At 39.9% G+C, this 25,810-nt stretch overlaps 2 protein-coding genes across 5 annotated transcripts in view; both read right to left on the bottom strand.

Annotated features, from left to right (window-relative positions):
- LOC138742309 (rho guanine nucleotide exchange factor 9-like) overlaps nucleotides 1-19,485 on the bottom strand; it is a 45,125-nt gene extending 25,640 nt beyond the window's left edge. Inside the window, exons 1-5 of one of the 4 annotated variants that reach the window (XM_069896565.1) lie at nucleotides 19,340-19,482; nucleotides 19,012-19,225; nucleotides 10,269-10,526; nucleotides 8,427-8,606; nucleotides 5,254-5,433 (exon numbers count right to left, since the gene is read on the bottom strand). In XM_069896565.1, coding sequence (XP_069752666.1) covers nucleotides 5,254-5,433; nucleotides 8,427-8,606; nucleotides 10,269-10,526; nucleotides 19,012-19,056 — 663 coding nt within the window. In that variant the 5' untranslated portion in view covers nucleotides 19,057-19,225; nucleotides 19,340-19,482. Of the gene's footprint in view, nucleotides 1-5,253; nucleotides 5,434-8,426; nucleotides 8,607-10,268; nucleotides 10,527-12,143; nucleotides 12,222-19,011 lie in introns of all 4 variants that reach the window. The other 3 variants (XM_069896568.1, XM_069896567.1, XM_069896566.1) reach the window with 3 other exon arrangements.
- Nucleotides 19,486-21,456: 1,971 nt separating this feature from the next.
- Nucleotides 21,457-25,810, bottom strand: part of LOC138742308 (uncharacterized) — a 141,572-nt gene continuing 137,218 nt past the window's right edge. The window contains 1 exon segment of the mRNA XM_069896563.1: nucleotides 21,457-25,809. Coding sequence (XP_069752664.1) covers nucleotides 25,684-25,809 — 126 coding nt within the window. The 3' untranslated portion in view covers nucleotides 21,457-25,683.

Raw genomic sequence — 25,810 nt, 5'->3', positions numbered from 1 at the left:
ATCAATGTATGGATTGACCATTTATCCTCATGACGTCCCATGTAATGATCCATCCAACTGGTTTCCCAGCTCTTACACACAACCACTCTGATGATCCATAGCCCAATATTCCCTCCCAATCTCCATCTCCTTTACAATTCCCCACCCTAAGTGTTCCTGGGCTTTCATTCACCACCCTGAAGTTCTGAATTGATCATGCTTCTTTTTTATGTGTTGGAATATGACCTTCTGGGGCTTCAGCATAATAAAATATTTATTGGCCCACCCCACATCCTGTTCGTTTAATGCATGTTTACTGGCACAATTCAATTTTTGTGGTATTAAGCTTTATCATGTTATGTAGGGATTGAAATCTGCAGATATACCTGACTGAGCTCACAAACTTGTGGAAGGAATTTTCATTTCTATTAGCTTTGTGTCTCACTGAATGGTCTGGTCATGGAGGCATAGACTATGAAAACAAGCCCTTTGGACCAACATATTCGCGCCAACCCATTTGTCTATCTGAGCTCATCCCATTTGCCCCTGCTTAGTCCAAACATTTCTTGTCCATGTACGTACCTAAATGTCTTTTATATGCCATAATTGTACCCATCTCCACAGCTTCCTCTGGCTGTTCATTCCATATAGTCACCACCATTGCCCCTTAGATCAGCTCCCCTTTAAGCCTTTCCCCTCTCAACTAAATTATGCCCTCTAGCTTTAAACTCCCCTACACTAAAAAGAGATGATGACTACTGTACCTTGAAAAGTCCTCTATGCTCCAGGGAAAACAATCCCAATCTCTCTATTCATTCCTTCAGATTTCTGATTTATTGTCAGAGTACATACATGACATCACAAACAATCCTGAGATTCTTTTATCCTGCGGGTGTGGCAGAATTACCACTAAATGATAGTGCAAAAAATAAACTGTACAGTGTAAACCAAGGGCTGTAAACAAATTAGAAATGTAAACAAACTGATTGTGCGATACAGAGAGAACAAAGAAAATCAGTCTATAAAGTGCACAAGTACGAGTCCTTAAATTAGTCTCTGATTGAGTTTGTTATTGAGGAGTTTGATGGTGGAGGGGGAGCAGCTGTTCCTAAACCTGGTGGTATAAGTCTTGTAGCACCCATGCCTCTTTCCTGATGGCAGCAGCATGAACAGAGCGTGTGGTGGGTGGTGTGGGTCTTTGACAATGGCAGCGTTCCCTGTAGATGTACTCAACAGTAGGGAGTGTTTTTGCCTGTGATGTCCTGGACTGTGACCTTTTAGAGGGTTTTATGCTCAGGGCTATTTGTGTTTCCAAACCAGACCATGATGCAGCCAGTCAGCAAACTTTCTGCCACAGCTCAGTGGAAATTTGCCAAGGTTTCTGATGTCATACCAAACCTCCGCAAACTCCTGAGGAAGTAGACGCTGACGCTGATAACTCAAACCCTTGAATCTCATCCATTTTTAATGAGGGAGCCCATAGTACTTTGGAAATATCACGTTGAAAAATAGTTAATGCTTCAGGTAGATAATCCATGGTAAGAACAAGATAATGAGGTAACATTTCAAGTAAATGGTAGGGAATAGGGAAGGAAAAGAGTGAAGGGAATGTTTGCAAAAGGAGAGAGTGAGATTAACTGACAATGGAAATGATGGTGTGAGATTAATAGTGGGTGCAGCTAAAGCAATAAAAGTAACAAACCAAGAATGAAGAGCAAGTGTTAATAACAAAGGCATCACTTTGTGAGGTGTTTGAGGAGATTCAGGATGTCACCAAAGACTCACGAGAACTTCATCAGGTGTACCATGGAGAGCATTCAGGCTGGTTACATCACTGTCTGGTATGGAGGCTCCAATGCTCAGGATAAGAAAAAAACTCTAGAGGGTTGTTACCTCGGCCTGCGACATCACAGGCACCAGTCTTCACTCCATCAAGGACTTCTACGAGAGGTGGAGTCTTAAGAAATCAGCACCCACCACCCAGGCCACGATCTCTTCACTCTGCTACCATTGGGGAAAAAGGTACAGGAGCCAAAAGACGAGTACTCAGTGGCACAAGGACAGCTTCTTTCCTGCTGCCATCAGATTCCTGAATAATCAATGAACCGAAGACACTGCCTTGCTTTGACATTCCATGCACTCTTTTTATTTATTTTTGTAAGATGGATAATATGATTTTTCCACTGTGATTCTACCGCAAATCAACGAACTTCATGACTTGTTCATGACAATAAATTCTGATTCTGAGCAGTAATGGTCATTTTAAAGATGGGATGAGGGGGTTATGATCTCAAATAGGCATTCTCAACCTTCTTTTGGCTATGCAACCACCACCCACCCCACCCCCTGGCCCCCAGGACTCTGTTCAAAGTTTAGGACCCCTTTCACTGTGAAGCAGTCAAGTTTTGGTTTTTTCCATACTTCTTTCCTACCAACTACATGAAAAACGAAAAAAATGTTAATGTTCTGTGAAGTGAAAAGCAAAGAAAATGGCTTCAACTTAGATGTGCGGTGGCCCCCATTGAGAATGCTAAACTAAAATGCCCAGAAATTTACAGAGTTCTGATAGTATTAATAATACTTTTGTTACCTCATTTGTCTTGGCTTCCACTTTATAACTGATTTGTATTTTCATTCTCCCACTGCCCCCCCCCCCAACACCCCCAGCATCCCCTTCCTCTGTACTGATTTACAACCTGGTACATGTTCCAATCTTGACACTTTTTAACCATTTCTCTCCCCAGAAGTTTGTGAAAAGTATGTTTTCAGCATACCCTTATTTATACTTCAGATGGTCACCTTCAGCAATATTTTGTCATGCTCACATTATTCATATTGTTTTGTAGGTTATTGTTCTTTAACATATATAACAATTACAGCACGGAAACAGGCCATTAGGCCCTTCTAGTCCGCACCGAACCAAACACTCCTCTCTAGTCCCACCTACCTGCACAATGACATAACCCTCCACCATATACCTGTCCAACTTTTTCTTAAATAATAAAATTGACTCTGCCGCCACTATTTCTCCCGGAAGCTTGTTCCACACCACTACCACTCTCTGAGTAAAGAAGTTCCCCCTCTTGTTACCTCTAAACCTCTGCCCCTTAACTCTTAACTCATGTCCTCTTGTTTCAATCTCTCCTACTCTTAACGGAAATAGTCTATCCACATCCACTCTGTCTATCCCTTTCATAATCTTAAATACCTCTATCAAATCCCCTCTCAACCTTCTACGCTCCAAAGTATAAAGACCTAATCTGCCCAATCTCTCCCTGTACTCTAGATGCTTAAACCCAGGTAATATTCTGGTAAATATTCTCTGCACTCTCTCCACTCTGTTTATATCCTTCTTATAATTAGGCAACCAGAACTGCACACGGAACTCTGAATTAGGCCGCACCAATGCCTTATACAATCTCAACATCACTTCCCAACTCCTATATTCCATGCAATAATTGATAAAGGCCAGCATACTAAAAGCCTTCTTCACCACCCTATTCACATGAGTTTCTACCTTCAGGGAATGATGTACCGTTACTCCTAAATCTTTCTGCTCTTCTGTATTCATCAATGCTCTCCCATTTACTACGTATGTCCTGTTCTAATTCTTCTTACCAAAATGAAGCACCTCACACTTATCAGCATTAAATTCCATCTGCCATTTTTCAGCCCACTTTTCTAAGCAGCCCAAATCCCTCTGCAATCCTTGAAAACCTTCTTCATTATCCACTATTCCACCTATCTTAGTATCGTCTGCATATTTACTAATCCAATTCACCACCCCATCATCTAGATCATTAATGTATATAACGAACAACAATGGGCCCAATACAGATCCCTGAGGCACACCACTGGTCACCGGCCTCCAACCTGACAGACAATTTTCCACTACCACTCTCTGGCCTCTCCCTTTCAGCCAACGTTCAATCCATTTGACTATCTCAAAATTTATACCTAAAGACTGCACCTTCCTAACTAACCTTCCATGTGGTACCTTATCGAAGGCCTTACTGAAGTCCATATAGACAACATCCACCGCACTACCCTCATCCATATTCCTAGTCACCTCTTCAAAAAATTCAATCAGATTGGTCAAACAGGACCTTCCGCCCACAAATCCGTGTTGAGTGCTCCTGATCAGACCCTGTCTATCCAGATATTTATAAGTACTATCTCTAAGAACTTTCTCCATTAATTTACCTACCACAGACGTCAAAATTACAGGCCGATAATTGCCAGGCTTCCTCCTTGAACCCTTTTTAAATAATGGAACCACATGCGCAATACGCCAATCCTCCAGCACTATCCCCATCTCTAATGACAATTGGAAAATTACCGTCAGAGCCTCTGCTATTTCCTCCTTTACTTCTCTCAATGTCCTGGGGAAGATCCCGTCTGGTCCCGGAGACTTATCCATCTTTATATTCCTCAAAAGCCCTAACACTACATCTTTTGTAATCACTATATTCTCCATATTTACCCAATTTGCTTTTTTTATCTCACATATCCCAATATCCTTCTCCTTGGTGAATACCGAAGAAAAGAAACTGTTCAATATCTCCCCCATTTCTCTAGGCTCCACACACAGTTTTCCGCTCTGATTCTCTAAGGGACCAATTTTGTCTCTCGCTTTCCTTTTACCATTAACATATTTGTAGAACCCTTTGGATTAATTTTCACCCTGCTTGCTATAATCTCCTCGTACCTTCTTTTAGCTTTCCTAATTCCTCTCTTAAGATTCCTCTTACATTCAATGTATTTTTCAAACATCTCCTTAATTCCATGCTTCTTATACCTAATGTACGCCTCCCTTTTTCTTTGAACCAAGTTTCCAATATTCCTTGAAAACCACGGCTCTCTCAAACCTTTTTCCCCTCCTTTTAACCTAACAGGAACATAAAGCTTTTGCACTCTCAAAATCTGAACTTTAAAAGTCTTTCATCTCTCTTCTACATCCTGCCTATAAAACAAATTGTCCCAATGCACACCCTGTAAGTCCTTTCGCATCTCCTCAAATCTAGCTTTTCCCCAATCAAAAACCTCAACCCTTGGCCCTGACTTATCTCTTTCCATAATGACATTGAAGCTGATGGCATTATGATCACTGGACCCAAAGTGCTCGCCAACACTAACCTCCGTCACTTGACCCATCCCATTTGCCAATGAGCTTTACCTGTATTAAAACTCCTGTACATTTCTCAGCACCCACCTTTGGATTTATGCACACTACACCTGTCAAAGGAAAACCTATATAGCTCCACAAGCACTCACTTGCTCAATGAAGCAGGCACCAAACTCACTCAAATGGGGCTCTTTTAACTTGTAGTTCTTCTCCATGCTGGCCAGCAATCTCTTGTGCATTTTGTAAATGTCCCCGATATTCGCAAAGAGGATTACCAGTCGTGCGTGAGGGAACAAGTCCTTTGTTTTCTGGCACTGCATGTAGTAACCCTGAAGTAGAGAGGGAGAAATGAATATCATCATTTTAATTTGAATGTATTATTGAGCCACAGGAACAGTTTTCAGAATCAGAATCAAGATTTATTGTCATGAACAAGTCATGAAATTCAGTGTTTTGCTGCAAAACACCATCTTATGGCAGAGGGGAAGAAGCTGTCCTTGTGCCGCTGAGTGCTCGTCTTTAGGCTCCTGTACCTTTTTCCTGATGGTGGCAGAGTGAAGAGGGTATGACCTGGGTGGTGGGGGGTCTTTGAGGATAGAGGCTGCTTTTTTTAAGACACCGCTTCATGTAGATGTCCTCAATGGAGTGAAGTTTGGTGCCTGTGATATCATAGGCTGTGTTAACAACCCTCTGGAGTTTATTCTTATCCTGAGAGTTGGCCCCTCCATCCCAGGCAGTGACATGACCTTCTTCAATTACCAAAGCAAGTTTGCTAAAATTCAATGCTCTTGCTTTAATATTTCAAACTAACAACCCAGCACACTCTCCCAGTGACATATTACCTAAGACTGCAAGACCCTGCCGAGGATAGTGAAGTCAGTGGAAAAGATCACTGGGGGCTCTCTTCCGACCATGAAGGGCGTCTACAACACTCGATGCAGGCGAAAGGCAATAAACATTGTGAACGACTCCACTCGCCCCTCATGTAAACTGTTCTCCCTTCTGCCATCTGGTAGGAGGTACTGGTCCACTGCACTAGGGCCCTTACGACCAGATTGGGCAAGTTTTATTTCCCTCATGCCATCAGAATATGTGTGGATAGGGCACTGTGGGCTTTTATTGTAAACGTCTTAACATTTTAATGTGAGTTTAACTTCTATTCTAACTTATATTGATGCAAATATGTTCCATGGTCCTGTCTCGTCTTTACTGTGTGAACATGGTATGAACGATAAATAAAGGTGACTTGACTTGATTAGGAATTCATGCATGAAATTTGTGGGATTTAAAAAAATCTCTTATTTACTAAAATGATGAGAGAAATAATACAGTAAATGGCCATTATAGAATCTCAACAGCAAAACCAAATCTTGCCCCTTAAATTGCAATACAAAAGCCTTTCTGATGTAGTTAGTTGATACAGGTTCACTCTCTGAACACTAGCAAATTCAATCTATTGGCTAAATGAGAAGATTCAAATTATATTTAAATGACAAATTAAAGGGAGCATAAACATGATAGCCAATATTCATAAAAAGGCAGTGAAATATCTACAGACAAACTGGGACTAAAAATGGTCATGGATATGAAACAAAAAATAAATTCTGCATTATACTATTAGTTTTAATTAACTTTATCCCTTTTTTATACTTGGATGTGTGACAGAGTATATAGATGTTTTGGGAGTTAAATTGGGAAAGGTTTGTTAGAGTAGGTCACACGCAAACACTTTAAAATAGATCTTATTTGAAATACTAGAGCTCTGCTAATGCTAGACATATCGGAGCCTCGCAGCTTTTGCAAGAGGTTTGGAGAGTGCCCAAGAGACTTCACTATGGGTTGTTGTTTACAAAAGGAAACAGATGAAAGAGCTTGTCGGATCTGCCTTCTGTCTGGAAGTACACTTGTTGTTCTACGAGAGTCATGTGCTTCATGCAAGAGGAGAGGACTGGCTGTCTAATGTTTCACTTGGAATAAGAGAAACAAGAAGGAACTCTGTGGTGGCCTGAAAGAAAGAGGTTATCTTTGTACATTTGTACATTTGGCAAGACACTGAAGTGGCTGATGGAAGTAAATGTACAATAAAACTCTCTCTTAAAACCAATAAGAACATTCCTGAGTGGAAATCATTTACCTTTCAAACACCAAAGTCTGGTGAACTTTATAAATGTTAAATTCTGTGCAGAGTATAAGAATTTCCTGCAACCAGTGAACTTGGAGGAATGAGAAGTGAGATTGGACTGTGAATCAAATAACTTTTCTGAACTTACACACACATTACACACATGAGCACTTAGAATTAGAGGGGGTTGTTAGGTTAGTTAAGTTAAATTTTGATTCTGTTTTCATGTTTAAAGATAATTAAAAGCAACCTTTGTTTAAGTAGCCATTTGTCTTAGGGAATATCTATTGCTGCTGGGTTTTGGGGTCCTCTGGGCTCGTAACAGTACTACTGAAAATTCCAATTTGTCACAATTTTTAAAACAGCTGGAAAAAGGTATATTTTACTTTTGGAACTATTAAAGAGGAAATTATAGGAACACTATAAACCTGTCTTCTTGAAAGGGCAGTACTCAGCTGTTGTGCAGATTGGAGATTAAAGGCAGCAGGCTGTCGAAAGTAGGATGGCTGGTTCTCAGTACAAAGTTGAGAAAAAATTAGACAGAGAAGTTCTAAGAAAGAGTGTGGACAGAATAGGCAGAGAGAAGTTTTTCTCATTGATGGCAGATTCAAGTCAAAGAACATAAATTCAGAAAGAATTGAAAAATACACCAACATATCTGGTGGAGTGCACTTTTTCTACACAGCAGGTTTAGCATCCAGAACAAGAGTGGTCGTGTAGGGTTAGCATCTGGAATGCAGCGTTATTACCTGGAATGCAGGTACAGTAAGGTTAACATCTGTAATGCAGTTTGTACACTAGGGTTTGCAACTGCAGTCGAGGATCGAGCAGGCAAATTCATCTATGGCTTTCAAAAGTAAATCAATACATGAAAGAAAACAAATTTCAAGGACAGAGGGTGGGACTATCAGTTTTTCTCTTGCAGACATTTGTACAGTGTTAAAGGACTATGTTTCTTCATCAAAGAATTACAAACTTCAGAAATCTTCACCTCAAGATTGCATATGCTCAAGACTGAAACTGAAAGAGAGTGGAATCAGGTAACATGGAACAGAGTGGGAAATGAACTGCGGGACCAGATAGTGATCATCAGAGCAGACACATCCAGCCGTTCCTTTGTTTTATTTTTCATATTGTTACATCTGTAAAGTGAAAAGTACCACGTACTGTCAGTGCACAAGATACCTTTTGACTGCCTACCTCATAAATATCCCGTAAATTCTTGACATAGTCTCTCTCTGAGTTTATGATCTCGGTGATGACGTTTGCTCTTTTATTGTCTATGTCTGGTAGATTTGAGTCTAGTTCTGGACGTGGCTTACGTTCAGGTATAGATGTCTCCTGTGGTTCATTGTCATCCTGTTCGTCCTTCGTATCTAACTTCAACAAAATAAGCAGAAGGTTCTTTAATACAGGTAAGGCGCAGCTTAACATCTGTTTTGGCAATGTCTGTCATCCATGGTCCCATACGGTTATAATAGGGTTTAGAAATTCTGATCAGAGAATGGGATGTAGCGGACATAACCAGATGTACGCAACAACTTCCCACAACACAACATGTCTTTTGTATACAAAGGCTTATGTATGTAGGTACTGTATTTTCTAGCTATCATGGCTCCCAAACACAGTAAAACCAGTGCTAGTGATAGGAGCAGCAAGAGGCAAAGGAGAAATGTCAGTTTGGAAGTGAAACAAAAAGTTATTAAACAACACAAAAGTGGAAAAACAGTGAATCCTATTGCTCAAGATTTAGGCATGTCGCACTCGACAATCACGGCGATCCTCAAAAACAAAGAAAAATTCTCCAAGCTGTTAAAGGATAGGCTCCACTGAAAGCTACAAGGCTAACAACAATGCATGAGGGACCTATATCAGATATGGAGAAATTGCTAATGTTGTGGATTGAGGTCCAAACACAAAAGCGAGTCCCTCTCAGCACGTTGACGATCACTGCTAAGGCACGAAGCTTGTTCCAGATGCTTAAAGAAAAAGCAGGACATGTCTATGATATTGAGTTTAGTGCTAGATCTGGGTGGTTCAGGCGCTTCAAATGACGTTTTCCGCTGCATAATGTGGAAGTGAGCAGTGAGTCTGCGAGTGCTGATGCGAATGCAGCAGCAGGATTTGTTGAAACCTTAGATAAACTCATTATAGAGGGAGGTTATTTACCCCAGCAAATTTTTAATACGGGCAAAAAGCAAATAGCTGAAGAAGAGGCAAAAGGAAAAGGAAACCAGAAGGAGAACAGGTGCAGAAGGGGTTCACTGTTAAGGGGTTGGCCAAATTCTTTGCAGACCTCAATAGTTTGCTGGAGAGATGGACTCAAACGCTGAACACCTTTCACTGATAGGGAGGAATGCTCGGGCAGTGTTCGCTGCATATAAAGAAGTTTTTGAAGAAAATGAAAAGCAAACTTGGCAAACAGGACTGGACATCTTCCTGAAGAAGCCAACACAGCCCCAGGAAGAGCCTCAGCCAGGTCCTTCAGGCTTTACAGGGTGACAGTTCATCAATGGAGGTTATTCCACCTGAAACACTTCTAGTTGAACTCTGTGAGGAAGTGAAGGATCCTGATCCACTTTGTTAAACTGTGTGTGATAAAAGCTAAGAAAGTGTTTACATCAAAGTGAAAATAATTAGTTTAATTTAGCCTAAGTTCAGTAGCCCACATAGTTTTGCTAAACTAATAGGGTGTTCACACAACGTCCACATGCATAATGCCCAGTTTCACAGAATGTATCGCGGGGATTAAGCAGCGCAAACCTGTACCTGAGTAAACGTAATTACATAATGTAAAACAGGTTAAGAAATGGGTCTTTACATACTTCTGTTCTGGTCCATTCTTCTCTGCAAGAAATGGGTAGTTTTATTTCCGTGGCACTGAAACTTAAAATTTTGTAATGTTATCTTTACAGTGTTGATGTTCCATGAGGTTAGTTGCCAATATTTTCAGCAGACATCTTAAAACATCTAAGAATGCAGCACTGAGAAATTTAGTAGCAGTATATGCACTCTGATCTCTGACTTGCCATCTGTACTTACCTCAATAATCTCACTTAATCCTGCAAACATTTTGGCATGATAGCTTTGGTTGATCGGATGCTTTTCAAACACTGAAGCCTCTGCCTCCTCTAATATTGATAGTGATGCCAGCATTTCGGTGATTATGATGTTATTTTTTGCAAGTTCTTCTTTAGATTTTTCCATGACGAGAGTATCAGCATTTGTTACTGCTTCTGTGAAGCTCTCTTCATTTTCCTCACTGGGTATATCGTTTGTTTCTTCTTTTTGTCCATACTGCTGGAACAGAAAAATAAATAGAGATGATCAGGTATTATCAATATAATCCTCCCATTTGTTAGTATAAGTTTGGCTTCATGGAAATCGACGAAGAACTTTGTTTATTAATATGGAGTGCAGGGAACTAAACGATTGAAAGTCTTCACCTCATGGCTGTGGAGAGTCAAGAATACAAATGATGGATTGATGGACCCCGTGGAGTTAGAATTTATAAGCACTGGACAGAAAATAGAAGCAGTACAAGATCAGATCTAATCAGATTTAATTCCAGAGCAGATTTAAAATGTCTAGTCCTGGTTCTCTTTCACTTGTTCATACATGCTTAGTTTTAAAAATGTAATACTGTACTTGGATTGAACCTTGAGAACTGGAAGAATAGAATTAATCTTTTTCTTCTTGATGAGGACCAATGAGCATTCAGTATAAAATACATGTTTTCATGTCTGTATTCAAATCACAAATAGATTTAATGTATGCAAATGATTTCCATATGAAATAAAGAGAGATGAGAAAAGGCCATTCAATGTACCCCTCAATGTACCCCACTCAATGTACCCCACTCAATACACCCTATTCAATGTACCCCACTCAATATACCCCACTCAATGTACCCTACTCAATGTACCCCACTTAATGTACTCCACACAATGTACCCCACATAATGTATCCCACTCAATGTGCCCCACTCAATATACCCTATTCAATGTACCCCACTCAATGTATCCCACTCAATGTACCCTACTCAATGTATCCATCAAGCTTCTTGAATATAACTAGAACTGCACTCATTCAGGTCAATGGAGATTGTTCCACTGCACACATGACTTCCTTTTCTTCCAGAAAATCAGAAAAGGGGGACCAGAGGTGGAGAGGATGAGCAAATGTAGGTTCTTGGGAGTCACTATCTCGGAAGATCTTTCCTGGAACCAACACCCCAATGGCATCATGAAGAAAGCCTTTACTTCCTCAGGAGTTTGCGGAGGAGCTAGTGGAGTTGTTCAAGTGAACCGGTACGGACTTGAAGGGCCGGCATGGCCTGTTTCTGAGCTGTAAACGGTTATATGGTTATATGGTTATATGTACTCCACACAATGTACCCCACATAATGTATCCCACTCAATGTATCCCACTCAATGTACCCCACTCAATATACCCTATTCAATGTACCCCACTCAATGTACTCCACTCAATGTACCCCACACAATGTACCCCATTGTAGGGAAAGAAGGCATAGATATCCTTGCTGGCCAATTTTAAGAAAAGAAATTTGGGAAATTCCTTTTTATCAGTTAATATTGCATAAAACTGTTTCAACCAGCTTCACTGAAAACTAGTTTCAATCATTGTGTCCATTTAACTAACAGCCAATATAATAAAATTAGTTGGAGAATCACTGCCATATTCTCCCTATGTTTTTTACACAGCTGCTGCATTCCGGGAAATTATTCCCAAATTATTGGGATGCAGTCTGGGTAACAAGTTTGGAACTAAAATGTTACCTGCAGAATGCCCAGACATTATTACGGACTGCCTGCAGTCTAAACTAAACTGCAGGTAGTCCACCACAATGGGCTAATGTGCAGCACTTATTTTTGCAAGTCCCATCTCTTTACTTACCGTACTTCTGGTATTCAGTGTAATCTCGCGTAAGGAAACGGAGATTTTGAGTTTTGGTCATTCATGTGCAAACGGCCACTCCAGAAGATAGGAAAAAAATTTTGAACAGAAACAAAATATAAGTTCTATGGAAAAAAACAAAATATAAATTCTATGGAAAAAAAAAACCAAAATATTTAAACGTGTTCTCTCTCTCAAGTCAATATATTGGAAGGGCTCTGTTTCTGGAGTTATGGTGACCCTGCTAAGATGCGACAAATCCAGGTAAAAGAAGAGTGCCTTAATTTGAATTAATAGCAGCAGGAGGTCTGGATCTTTATCCCAGTCCCTGAGGGGTTATTCATGATTCAGAAGAGGTCTGATCAAAGAGAGATGGCATGAATATGTTTGAAATCTGATGGCAGTGTGCCAATTCTGCAAGGTTGTGTACCTAACCAAGCATAACAATTAGAAGCAAGACCAGGCTACTCACCATTTACAACTCAGCAGGTCAAACAGTGTCCTTTATATAGCAGAGATAAAATTACATAAACGATATTTTGGGCTTGAGCCCTTCATCAAGGTATGGTAAAATGTTGGCAAATGTTCAAACAGTGTTTGAGCAGGAGGTAATAGGTAGAGAAAGGGAGGCATAGCAGCAAGCAAAGGGAGGAGGGATGGATGGGTGAATAGAGAGGGAAGGGGGTGGAGAGCTGACGGGGGAAGGGAAGGGAGGAGGAAAGGGGAGCAGGTTAGCAGAAACAGGAAGAGTCGATGTTAACGTAATCCATCTAAAGAGTGTCTACGGAAAATCAAGTGTTGCTCCTCCAATTTATGTGTAATCTTGGTGGGATAGTGCATGAGGCCATGGACAGTCTTGTGAGTATGGGAATCGGATGCAGAACTGAAATGGTTGGCCACTGGAAGCACCCTGACACTAGTGTGGACAGAGCCAAATTTGGTGAGTTAGTACATGAGGCCATGGGCACCTGGTTTTTTGCATGGGACCACCTGTAAATTGGAGGAGCAACACCTGATTTGTGCCCTCCCTTCCTTCTCCACCTATTACCTCCTGCCTTTCTGACCACACTTCCCTCTTTACCCTTCTATTCGGATGTCTGCCGACATACATTGATGAAGGGCTCAAGCCCGAAATGTAGGTTGTGTTTCTTTATCTCTGCTATATAAAGGACACTATTTGACCTGCTGAGTTTTTCTGGCATTGTGTTTTTATTTCAACCACTTTTGTGTTTTACTTGACCATTTGTACCTGCTCTGCATTCAGTAAGATCTTGGCTGACCTGATTCCAACCTCACCTTCACATTCCTTGTAACCTTTCACCCCCTTGTTTATAAAGAATGTTTTGAACACAGGCTTAGAAATAATTAAGAAATCTACCTTTACTTTTGAAAAGAAGTGTTCCAAATGGTTTGTAATGTTTTGAGGGACAATGTTAGCTTATTTCTGTCTTCAATGTTTTAAATAGTGATCCTTGTTCTTAGTTCTGTGTACAATGAACAATCCTTTTCAAACTTAGCTTATTAGTACCCTCAGGATGAAATTCTCTCTTGCTCTTCTCAATTCAGTAGATACAAGGCTAAAATATTTACTTGTATAGCAACTCATCATCTGATATGATTGAGGTTGATGGTTCTGGCTCTGATACTCCTGTTTCCCTTCCCTGATGCAAGAAGCTGGGAGATGCTGTATTCAAGGTTGTGGGAAGATTTTGTAAACCCTCTTTAGACAACGATCTTGGTAAATCCCATTGATGGGGGAGGGGGTAGGGGGGAGGAAATGGGACCCCAGATATAATTTCTGCCACTCTTATAGTCCTGTGACTTGACCTCTGATCTAAATACTCTGCAGGAGCCATACCAGACTGTGATGCAGCCATCCAGGATGCTCTTGATTGAGTTCCAGTGGAAAGTTGACGGGATAGTGGCTGATAGCCATGCCCAACTCAGCCCAACTGTGTCCAGGATAGGTCCCTTCTTAAGTGAACTCCAAGGAATTTGTTACACTCTATTCTCTCCACCATCAAGCTATTAATGTAGTGAAGGGTGGTCATCCCTGGTCTCCTTTGTTTTGTCCATATTGAGACTCAGGTTGTTATTCTTGCAATATTTCACGAGATTTCCCTGCTCTTCTCTGTAGTGTGACTCATTGTTGTTGCTGGTGATGCCCATTACTAGTGACTCATCTACAAACAACTAATTTTCCCATAACCCCACTGCCCAGCTTTCTCCACATAATCTTTGATGTCCTGGCTAATCAAGAACCTATCAATCTCTGCCTTAATACATCCAATGACTTGGCCTTCACAACCACCTGTGGCCACAAATTCCACAGATTTACCACCATCTGGTTGAAGAAATTCCTCTGCATCTTTGCTTTAAGTGGATGTTCTTCATTCTGGAAGTGGTGCCCTTTTTGTCCTGGACTGTCCCACCATGGGGAAAAAAATCTTTCTACATCGACTCTGTCCATTCAAAATATTTCAATGAGATCACCCTTATTTTCATAAATTCCAACAAGAACAAGTCAAGAGTTGTCAAACACTCCTCATTTGATAATTATAACCTTTTCATTCCTGGAATCATCCTTGTGAACCTCCTCTGAACTCTCACCAATGTCAGCATATCCTTTCTTAATGAGGAGCCCTAAATTGATGTCTCACCAGCGCCTTATAAAGCCTCAACATCACATTCCCTATTCCTCTTGAAATGTGTACCAGCATTGAATTTGCCTTTTTCACCACTGACTCAAAATGCAAATTTACCTTCAAGCTATTCTGCATGAGGTCTACCCGGTCCATTTGCATCTTGATATTTTCCATTTTCTCCCATTTAGAAAATTGTCTGCTTATTTATTTTTTCTACCAAATGGGCATGACCAAACACTTTCCAATATTATGCTTCATTTGCCACTTCTCTGCCATTGCCTAAATCAGTGGTTTTTAAACTGCCCCCCTAAACTCACATTCCACCTTAAGCAATCCCTGTGCCATAAGTGCTCTGTGATTAGGAAGGGATTACTTAAGGTGGTATGTGAGTAGATGAAACATTTTAAAAACCACTGTTTTAATCGTATCTAATTGACTCATCATGTACACAATTTCATTATTCCAAAGGAAATGGACCAATGACAATTTTTCTCAAGCAAAATATTTCAGTAACAATTGGGTCTAGAGCAGTGATTCTCAACCTTCCCTTCCCACTCACAAACCACCTTAAGCAATCTCTTACCAATCACAGAGCACTTATAGTATAGGGATTGTTTAAGGTGGAATGTGAGTTTGGGGGGGCAGTTTGAAAACAACTGGTCTAAGTTTTTCTGCAGCCTCCCTGTTTCTTTAACAGTATCTCCTTCCCCACCATTATGGGAGGCTTTTGAAAGGGTACAGAGCAGGTGACTGGGATGCTGCCAGGATTTGAGAGCATGAGCTATGAGGAGAGGTTGGACAAATTTGAGTTATTTTCTCTGGAGCATCAGAAGATGAGGGTAAACCTGAAAGAAGCTTGAAACTTACGAGAGATTGATACGGTAGACAAAATTTCTTCCCCAGGCTAAAAATTTTAAATACTAGAGAGAATTCATTTAAGGTAAGAGGGGGAAAGATTAAAGGAGATGGGCAGGCAGTTCTTTTTCATATTTTGTAATATTTTATTTATCATTTTAAATATATTTAACAATCAACAATCATACCAAATACAAAACACATCCTCCCCTCCATATGTCCTATTAAACTAAGAAGAATAAAGAGAAAGAAACACAAAGAAGAACATCCCATTGTCAGTGTGAACAGTAGAATATATGGAGACATGATAATACCACAGTGTTAAAATCTTTACTACTGGCTAGCCAGTAGTAATCGTAATCCTATATTGGTCCCAGTGAGGTACCTATATGCTCTAAATAATGCTGCCAGATTTTTAGGAAGGTGTTATATCACTTCCGGAGATGGTATGTGACCTTTTCAAGTGGGATCCATCTATTCATCTCCAAAGACCACCCCTCCATGAGTAGGTCGGAGTCAGACTTCCATGCTACTGCTATGTACTTCCTGGCCATACATAAGGCAATTTCTGTGAATTTAGTTTGAGAATGAGTGAACTACCAACTGTGGTAAAGTTCCCCAGAAGATAAAAGCTCTGGGTCTACTGGGAAGGTGATTCTGTGATCTTAGTTAGGGTTCACAGAGGTTGTACCAGAAGGGCCTCACCTTCATGCAAAGCCGGGTAGAATGTAAAAAGGAACCAACCTCTATACCACATGTAAAATGTATCTCTGATAATTCGGGTTTATATTAGCGTAATTTCTGTGGGGTGAGGTACAGATGATGGAGAAAATTATAATGGACCAATCTATACCTGGCATTAACAGTAACCACCATACTTCCCTGACATAGATCTGACCAGAGTTGTTTGTCAGTTGTTGTGTCTAAGTCTGACTCCAATCTCACCCTAGATTTATGCAAACCTGGCTTTGGGCTCTCACTATCAACAATAAAAAATACATTCTAGAAATAAACAAATACATTTCCTTCATGGAGTAGTTTCTCCTTTTCAGTGAGTCCCGGTAGAGTCATTTCAGGGCCCAAATTGGAAGGATTGTAACTGAAGTTAACAAAAAATGATCTTATTGGACAAGTCATATTTCTCCAGCTATTCAAATGACACAAAGTCTTTTTTTCCTAACAATCTTCCAGATGTTGTATCCCCTTATGATAACAGGTTTCCAAAATTTTATTGTTCAAAATGGCAGTTCTTTTTCTATACAGAGTGCTGTAAATTGAGGCAATTATAGTGATTAAGAGGCAGTCAGATAGACATGTGAATGTGCAGGGAATGAAGAAGTGTGCATCATGTGTGTGGCAAAAGTGGTTCAGTGGAATTTGGCAATGTGTCCAAATTATAACCGTGGGCAGAGGGGGCCTTCCCAATTCTTCTATGTAGCAGGCCTCATTTTCCTCTAGCTTCTGGATTTCCTGAGTCCTGGCTAAAGGCGAAGACAAACTAAATGTGAAAGACAAAATATTAATTGTAAGGGGAAAGAAACGTGCAAGTCCTGTCACTACACCAAAAGAGTAATCGAGAGATTCAGTCCACAGATTTGGTACTGACCACAACCACCCATTCTCCTCAGTCCCTTCACAAACCTAGAGGCAATTTAGAGAGGCCAATTAACCTATGGCTTTCTCGTCTTTGAGGTGTGGGAGGCAACCAGAGCACCTGGAGGAAATCCTCATTGTCACTGGGAGAACGTTCCAGCTCCACAGAGACAGCAATCTGATGTCAGGATTGACCCTAGATCCCTGGCACTGAGGCAGCAGCTCCACCAGTTACGCCGCCATGCCACCGCAGGTGGGGTGTGATTTCACTTGAGTGAGAGCAGAAGGGATTCACCAGGATGCTGCTGGGAATGGGGGACTTTGATGAAAGGGTGAGATTGGATAGGCTGGGCTTCTTTCCCTTGGAGCAAATGTGACTGAAGGTTGGTGGTGGTATATAAAATCACGAGATACATAGATATGTTAGTTCAAAATCTTACCTTTGTGGGGTTGGTGTATTAAAAGTGAACGGGTATTAGTTTTAAGGTAGGTGGTAGTTTTAAAGGGGGTGAGTGGATGAGAGAGGGAGGGAGAGAGAGAGAAGAGAGAGCAGTGAATGTACATGAACCATTCCTGAGTGAGAGGGCAAGACCATCTCAAGAAATATTGAGAATAAAAACAATAAAACTATGTTAAACCTCTAGAAATGCTGGTTCAACCCAGCTAGTATTTGCTGCTTAACTCCGAGCATTATTTCTTTAGAAAGTGCAAAGACTATTGGCAGGAATGGCAACAGAGATAAACGCCTCCTGGAGGGTGGGACATAACGAATGTTGTCTGCATGGTTCAGCAAAGGTTAAGGAGAGAAATGGTTGAAAGATTTTAAAATCATGAAGACCTTAGCCAGATGAGAAGTATAAAACATTTTAAAAAGACCGAAACTAGCCCGAGGACACAGGGGTTAGATAAAATATCAGCAACATTCATTTTTATGACATGGAAAATAATAAAGTGGCAAAAAGGGATTTAAAAGAGCATTAAATCAATGCTCATGGCTCATGGAAATGTTTGGAGTTCCACAAGAAATGAGCAGAGGACTGGAAAAGTGGAGAGTGTTTTCAAAGAGCTGGCTCTTTGGATGGCCTTATAACCATATAACCATGTACGGCCTCTTTGGCATCTTATTTTGATTCTATGATTAAAACTGCATACAGTGTTTTTAAAATTGTTCTCATTGTCATAATGTGCTCACTGTCACAATGCCAGTTTCTCATAGCAAGGTTCAACTATGGGAGTGAACCAAATACTTCATCTTAATAATATTGATTAAGGGATCTGTAGTAGCCAAGACAAGAGAAAGAAATTCCAGTCACTTTTTCAAAACAGATGAATGCTCATTTATTATTTTATCCAGAACAACAACTTGCAAAGCCATTTTTTAAACTTTAATCTATGTTAATTGCATTTAAATATGAACAAGAAGAGTTGGTATATTCCACCTCTCTGTTCTCTGTCCTTGCTTGCTGGGTTTGTGAACAAAAACTCTGGTTAGGTTATTTATTTTGTTTAATCGCCATATTTAAACAGCTATTTTAATTCTGCACATTTGGTTTCCTTTTTTAGTGAATGGTAACTCGATATATGAGCAATTATTAGACAATAAATCTGCACATTGTCTTCCTAAAACAGGTGAAATCTCTAAAGAAAAACATTTTGCCTACCACTCCCCAACCCCCACCAGCAACCCCCTGCTCCTTATCCTTTCAGCAAATCTGCTCTAGTGATTATTGAACAAAATAAATGCTTTGAAAAAGCAAACTATTAGGAAAACTTACCCACGCATTTATTATTGCCTTGAAGCAATTTAAAATGGTGTTCATTCTCAGTGGTAGTCAGAATGGATGTTATCAAGGCTCCAAATTTCCATTATTAGGCTCCCATATAGAAGTCTAACTTGCTTGAATTAGGAAATCAGTCCAGCTCAACATTTGTATTAAGCAAACTTTATCTGGCATTTAGGGTTTCATCAATAAGCCATTGATTGTCGGTCTGCAAAAGACGTGTCATGATTTACATCACACAGAGACTAATGTGGTCACTTCTGTTACCTGCAATACAATGCTCTACCAGCTGAAACATCAGAAAAATGATTTTCTTTCTTGCCTGAGCCGATAATGAGGTTTAGAAGTGGCAATTAATTTTTTTGTCAAAAGATTCATTCTAGGATTCCTGTCCTAGCAGGAGATAACTCTTGCTTCTCACATCGTAAAATGTATTTCACACTCTAATCATGGCTGATAAAGAGAAATCATGTACGAGTTGGAGAGAATGGAACCCCAACAGCCTTCTAGTGATGTCACAAACATTGAAAGTGATGTGTCTGATCCTCAATTTTGCATTGAGTCATTGTTGCAAATGTTATTTCTGACATCACTGTGATAGAAATTCTGGGTTGGTAATTTAATTTTTTTTAGATTCTCACAGGCCAGCGTTAACATATTAAAATCTCAAGGCCTCTTTGCAAAATATTTGGCCTTGTTATGAATCAGAAGATGGCTTCAAATGAAAGAAAACAAAGTATTATTACTTCTGTTCAATTTTGGAAAATGGAAAAGATTAATGTGGCATATTTCTGAAGATGTCATCAACCGCTTGGCCATGTATTATTATGATACTTTCTCCAAATTGTATTGCTGATACTGTCAGATCATGCGCTGCAAAAACTGAGGGGGTCCACTGAGAACATTTGAACGAGGTGGAAGTCTGTAATAGAGGAATTCTCATAGAAGAAATGGGGCAGCAGATGAGTAAATCAGGGACACCAACACCTCCTATTTTACATCACAGTGTGCTTCAGTAATAACACAGAAAAAGAAATTAAAGAGATATTTATTTTTGTGATGTGGAAATGTCCTTGTGAGCTAGATATACTTCAGATCTGTTTCCTTGATGAATTTTACTCTAATTTTGGTGAATGTACACCATCTGTGAACAACAGAAAGGACATGAACTCTAACCATAACCAACTGTATTAGGACACCAATTTTCTCACGGCAAGGTTCACTATGGGAGTGAGGTAAATACCAGCTACATTATCTTAAGAATGTTGATTGAGAGATCTATAGTAGCTGGCTCAACTTCACTGGACAGTATTTCAGATTGGAGCCTCAACTGTGTTTGAACAAATTAGAAGTTCAGACTACTGCATCTTGTGATATGTTGACCAATGGGGAAATTAGTTTCCAGTTCCTGCTGACTGTAAGTTTATGCGTTGAGGGCAAAGGCTCAGTAAATTACTTTCCATCCCTCTTCCTACCGCTGTACCGTGGAAGTATCATGGAAGCTACATTATACTTTATTGTTCTAATCTTCAGATACACCCTAGTGCCAAACACAATGAGTTGGGGAGAAGTTTGCTGCAACAAAAAGATAATTGTTTCAAATTCCTGTACTGAGTGTGTTCATGTGTTTCTTTTTCTCCTAATATTCCATTGTCATCCTTTTTTTTTACTCTGGATGGCATGTGGTGTGGGCAGTATTTTAAAAATTGCAATATTCAAGGTGTTGATGTTTTACTTTTCTCCTGTAAATTGGACACTCGCTCTTCTTCATTCTGACTTGCAGGCCTGAGTTACGGGGAGAGGTTGAGCAGGCTAGGGATTTATTCTTTGGAGTGTAGGAGGATGAGGAGAGATCTCATAGAGGTGTACAAGATCATGAGAGGAATAGATCAGGTGAATCCACAGCCTTTTGCCCAGAATAAGGGAAATTAGATCCATAAAACATAGGTTTAAAGTAAGGTGGGGGGGTGGAGATTTAACAGGAACCTGAGGGGTAGCCTCTCTACACAGTGGGAGATGAGTGCATTCAACAAGCTACCCGAGAAGGTCATTGATGCAAATGCAAATGCAACATTTAAGAAATATTTGGAGGGATACATAGATTGGATGCAATATAAGGGGTATGGGCCAAATGCAGGCAGACAGTACTAATTTGATTGGGACATTTTGCTTGGCGTGAGCAAGTTGGACTAAAGGGACAATTTCCATACTTTATGACTATATGACTTTCAAGAGGGTGGGAATAACCATATTTCTGAAACAATACTTTCTGTTCTGATCCATGTATTGACCAAGCTGCCACATAGTTCCAGCATTTGTTGCTTTCCCTCTCACAAAGTTCTCACAAAAAAAAACAAAGAAAATATAAACACTGAGTTTCTAATCACAGCCACTTTGAAATGATACTCAGTGGAACACAGGCCTGTATAAAACACAGGCTTTACATATCAAGCAGTTTTATTGGCACAATAAAAACATTTTATTCCTCACATCGTGCTTGAAGCGTTTATGTAAACAACCATCCACGTACGAAGAGAAATTTTTACAAACACTGTCATGTAATTTTCAGTAAATTCTACTTGCATATCACAAGCTTTTAGCGCACATCAAATAAACAAAAACTGAGTCCATAAACTTAATTTCTCCTGGAGCATAAGAGCTACAAAATTGGTTGACAAATCATGAACATTTTATGTACAAAAAGAAATGACCAATTATCTTGATGACCATGAATGAACTGAATATATTAGTATTGTAGTAATTTAAAAGCTACACCACAGGTTTCAAAAATACTGTTAAAACATTGTAGTGCCTGATAGTTAATCCAAAGCCACAGACAAAATAATAGGCAGTTCTTCTATAGGTATGAACATTTAATTGTATCTTCTGTGTTCCACAGGTGACCACCAATTCATGCAGCTCACAACAAAGGCCCAATAGGTTGCTAGACTCGCTTGATTTTGCATTAATTCGCAAAACATGTATGCAGACAAAACGTTCTGGTACTTATTGATTGTTACCAAGGCATTTTAAGATCTGGTTTAACACCAAGGCTGCCAAATCCAGTATAGTACTTCTGAAGAAGTGCATTAATAATGGCTATTTCAACAAGTAGCATTCAAAGAAAGTCCTCAAGTGATCTGAATCCAATCACTTTAAGTAGACTGTTTCACCTTCATGCACGTTGAATAAAACTAGTTCACTGCACCCTATTTTTTTTAATTGAAACAAGTTCAGTAGTTCAATTTTGTATTTCAATATACAAAATCAGGCTGAATTTACTGCCATAAATCACAAAGGATAAAGTAGTGGCAGAAAGCCCAGAGCAAGAAGGATTTTGGAACTCAGCAATAAGTCACAAACATTATGTCAAGATCCTGTTGACTGGAAATTGGATCAGCAAACACTTTTTTTTAAGAATTGTGTTACAGAAAATAGGTTTATCCCAGAATAGGCAGATTGCAACTATTTCCGATCGAAACATGCCAATCAAAAAATGTCTGAGCACTCCTATTACGTGTGGGTCTTTGTTGCAAACCTGGTGTTATTTCCATGTCAGGGTACCAAGGGATGATGTTATTCCCTGGATTGAGGAACTGCAGGGGAATGGACCATGTTGTCCAGGAGGTGTCCCTTATGTGGTACTTCAAAGAAAACATGGGCTCAATCCCCTGGAGATGAGCTGGAAGACTCGAAGGTAAGTACAAGTCCTCCATGAATCATTAGGCCATCCCATCAGACTGAATAATCATCCCTCATCACCTACTGCAATCACACAGACCAGCCCAGGGTAGATGGCACAATTTCAAATCAACAGGTGAGCTTACGTTGAAAGCCTCAATTCCACAAAAATGTAATAGTGTGACAAGCAGTCATTGCCTCATTATATCTCTGCCGTTGCAGTTTATGTATCTGAGTACACTGGAATTTCTAGGCACATTACTTCGTAATAGTACAAAGGGGAATCATACTGATTTAAAATCCTGCATTGCAGTTAGTGCAGTGCAATAAACTCCAGTCAAACAAAAGTTGGCTGAAACTTAAAATAAGCTTGGTCAAATGTCTAAGCAGACAAAGAATTGCTGGAGGAACTCAGCAGGTCAGACAGCATCCATGGGTCAGTCAATGTTTTGGATCTGAACCTAATATCAAGACTTATCATATTTTTTCCCCATTGGTCAAATTCCTGAGTGGATTTATCAAAAAAAACTCAACTCCTCACGTCATCCTTAAACCAGAAAATGTGTCCTTTTGGAATTTCCTTTTCAATGCTGGATAATGTTAGTTTAACAGTCACTTTATGGCCTGCAAACAGATACAGGTGTTCTCCACCAGTAAGAGGACTTTCCCTCCAGATGTTGTTGAAAAATAATTGGATTGAATTCTGTCCAATAATGTGAACAGGATTTTTTTTTCTGCATTCTTTGCAGGATTTGCAGTCATGTGCGTTCAAAATAGCCACACCTCTGACCGAGCTTCTTCGGTATGGTTATATCTCTGGCATCCGATTTCTTGATTACAAATAGGAGGAGGTCATTTCACCTCATTACTATTCCAACTATCTCAATAATGAGCAAAGTGGTGGAATATTTAATCAGCAGGGAAGAGAAATCAGTGATCAGAAGACAAAGGTTTAAGGTGCAGGGGAAGAAATTTAATAGGCTGGATAATAGAAAATGATCGAGATGCTCAGCAGGTCCAACAACATTTGTGTGCACACAATCTAGGTTACTGTTTTTTGTCAAGGATACGCTAGGAAAAATTTTGTTCTTGGTTGAGTTATTAAATTTAGACATATATCATGGTTACAGGCCATTTTGGCCCATGATTTACACCCAATTAACCTACACCTCTGATATGTTTTGAACAGAAGGAGGAAACTGGAGTCCCCAGGGGAAACTTATGCAATCACGGGGAGAACATGGTCCCGATTCACTGGCACTGTAAAGGCATTGGGCAAACCGCTACACTGAGCATGCTGCCCAAGCTTCCGTCCATTATAACATTGCTGAGCCCATTACTGATCAAAGCTATCATGCAAAAAGGGAATAAGAATGATCGAAGTCTAAAACTTTTAATGCGATGCGGGCAATCCATTATTTATATATTTAAGTGGGGGGGATGAATTCTGCACTTTCATTTCACTTTTCATCCCCTTCAATATTATCTGCTTGGATATTTTGTTTATGCCGCCACATCTGTTCTTTTTTATCATATCACTTTGCTGGAATAATAGAAAATATGAAGTGCATCTGTAGATTCTTGCGCTAATCCCAATTTTTGGGTGCTGGCCCGCACTGGAGTTCACTAAAATCCCTGTGGTGTCACCCCAGTTTGGGATTGGGACCAATGGTTCAGTGTCCAAGAATGATTCACCGTGCGTATGTTCATTCTTCTTATTTACAGTCTGATTTGATAACTTGTCCTCCAAATTATTAGCTTCTCTTTTCATAAAGTTATCTTGAAACCTAGGGAGTAGGCTCGATTGCAAAACAAGAACAGCAGCGTCTAATCCAAATCACTATTATCATTTGTTTGCTCACAAGAATGTTTGAAATTTTGTGTGCAAAAGAAATCACTTCGACACTGAGGGAAAGGTCAGGGCAGGAAGAGACAAGCAATTGGGGAAGTGCATTCCTTAATAAGGCATCTGTACTGGAAAGAATGAGGAATAACCAAACAGCAAGTACAATGAATTCAATATACATAAATAAATCATTTGGTTAATATTTACACAACTCTTTTATAAACATTAGGACATACCAACTTGCTGTGTCACTCTCTCCTCCTATACACTGATTGAATGTAACCTTTTTCTATCTTGCTAGAAAGGTAATACTGTACAGACTTGAGGGTGTGACTACTTACTATCATTTCAGCTGTGAGTGTGGCGTTGACCTCAAAATGTGCCCTAAATTTTATTTAAAATCCCACAAATGCAAGAAAGGTAAAAAACCCTTTATCTTGACTGCTTGTGTTGATTGAAACTCTGGGCACCAGAGATGAAAACATCGATGGTAGACCGACAGTTTAATTGTAGCCACTGCTCTGAATTCTCTTTACTGGCGTAAACTCCCAACAGGAGCCCAGCAACAGGCAGCACTGTTTACTATCCAGGAGCCCTCAATAATTCAATTCAGTTGGGTTTGCTCCCACTAAAAAAATGGCAAAAAGATTCCAAAATAGCTCTGTTCAAGTTCATGAAGTGTTTTCAGTAATATGCATTCCTTGCATGTAGGCACACACAGTGTTTCATTCCAGTGGGGGGAAAAAAATCAGAGGAAGGCGACACTTTAGCATTTGAGGTCTCTAGAAAATTGCCTTTTCACAGTACAGTTTTGCTGTCGCTTAGTGCTTGCATATCTTTACCAATTTTTGCAAAATGCTCAGTAGAAATCTATACTCTTTGTAAAGATTCAGCTTCCCCCTTGAATATTTATGAATCTTTGTGTGCAAAGTAGAAAAGAAAAACGCTTGTTTTGTGGAATTCTATTGTCGTCAACTTCAGTATACATTATAGGCAGCTCTTTAACTGGCACTGTCAGATTATCATGAGGTTATCTGACCATGAAAGTCACTTGACAAGAAGATGCCATCTTCTCTTATTGCGGAGACTGCCTACACGTCAGAGTACCGCCTGCGTTGCATCGAAAACCCACAGAGCACTCATTCATTCTCATTGCAACTAGTTGCTAAAGTGCTCCCTTGGAAAGGCAATTCACAAAACTGTCCCTTCACTTCTTGAACGGTGTCAGTCTCCCAATGTTCTGCCAGAAGTTGGATGGCTTTCGTT

The sequence above is a fragment of the Narcine bancroftii genome, chromosome 9 (assembly GCF_036971445.1).
Source record: "Narcine bancroftii isolate sNarBan1 chromosome 9, sNarBan1.hap1, whole genome shotgun sequence".
NCBI lineage: Eukaryota > Metazoa > Chordata > Chondrichthyes > Torpediniformes > Narcinidae > Narcine > Narcine bancroftii.
This window is presented reverse-complemented; position numbering and strand designations above follow the sequence as displayed.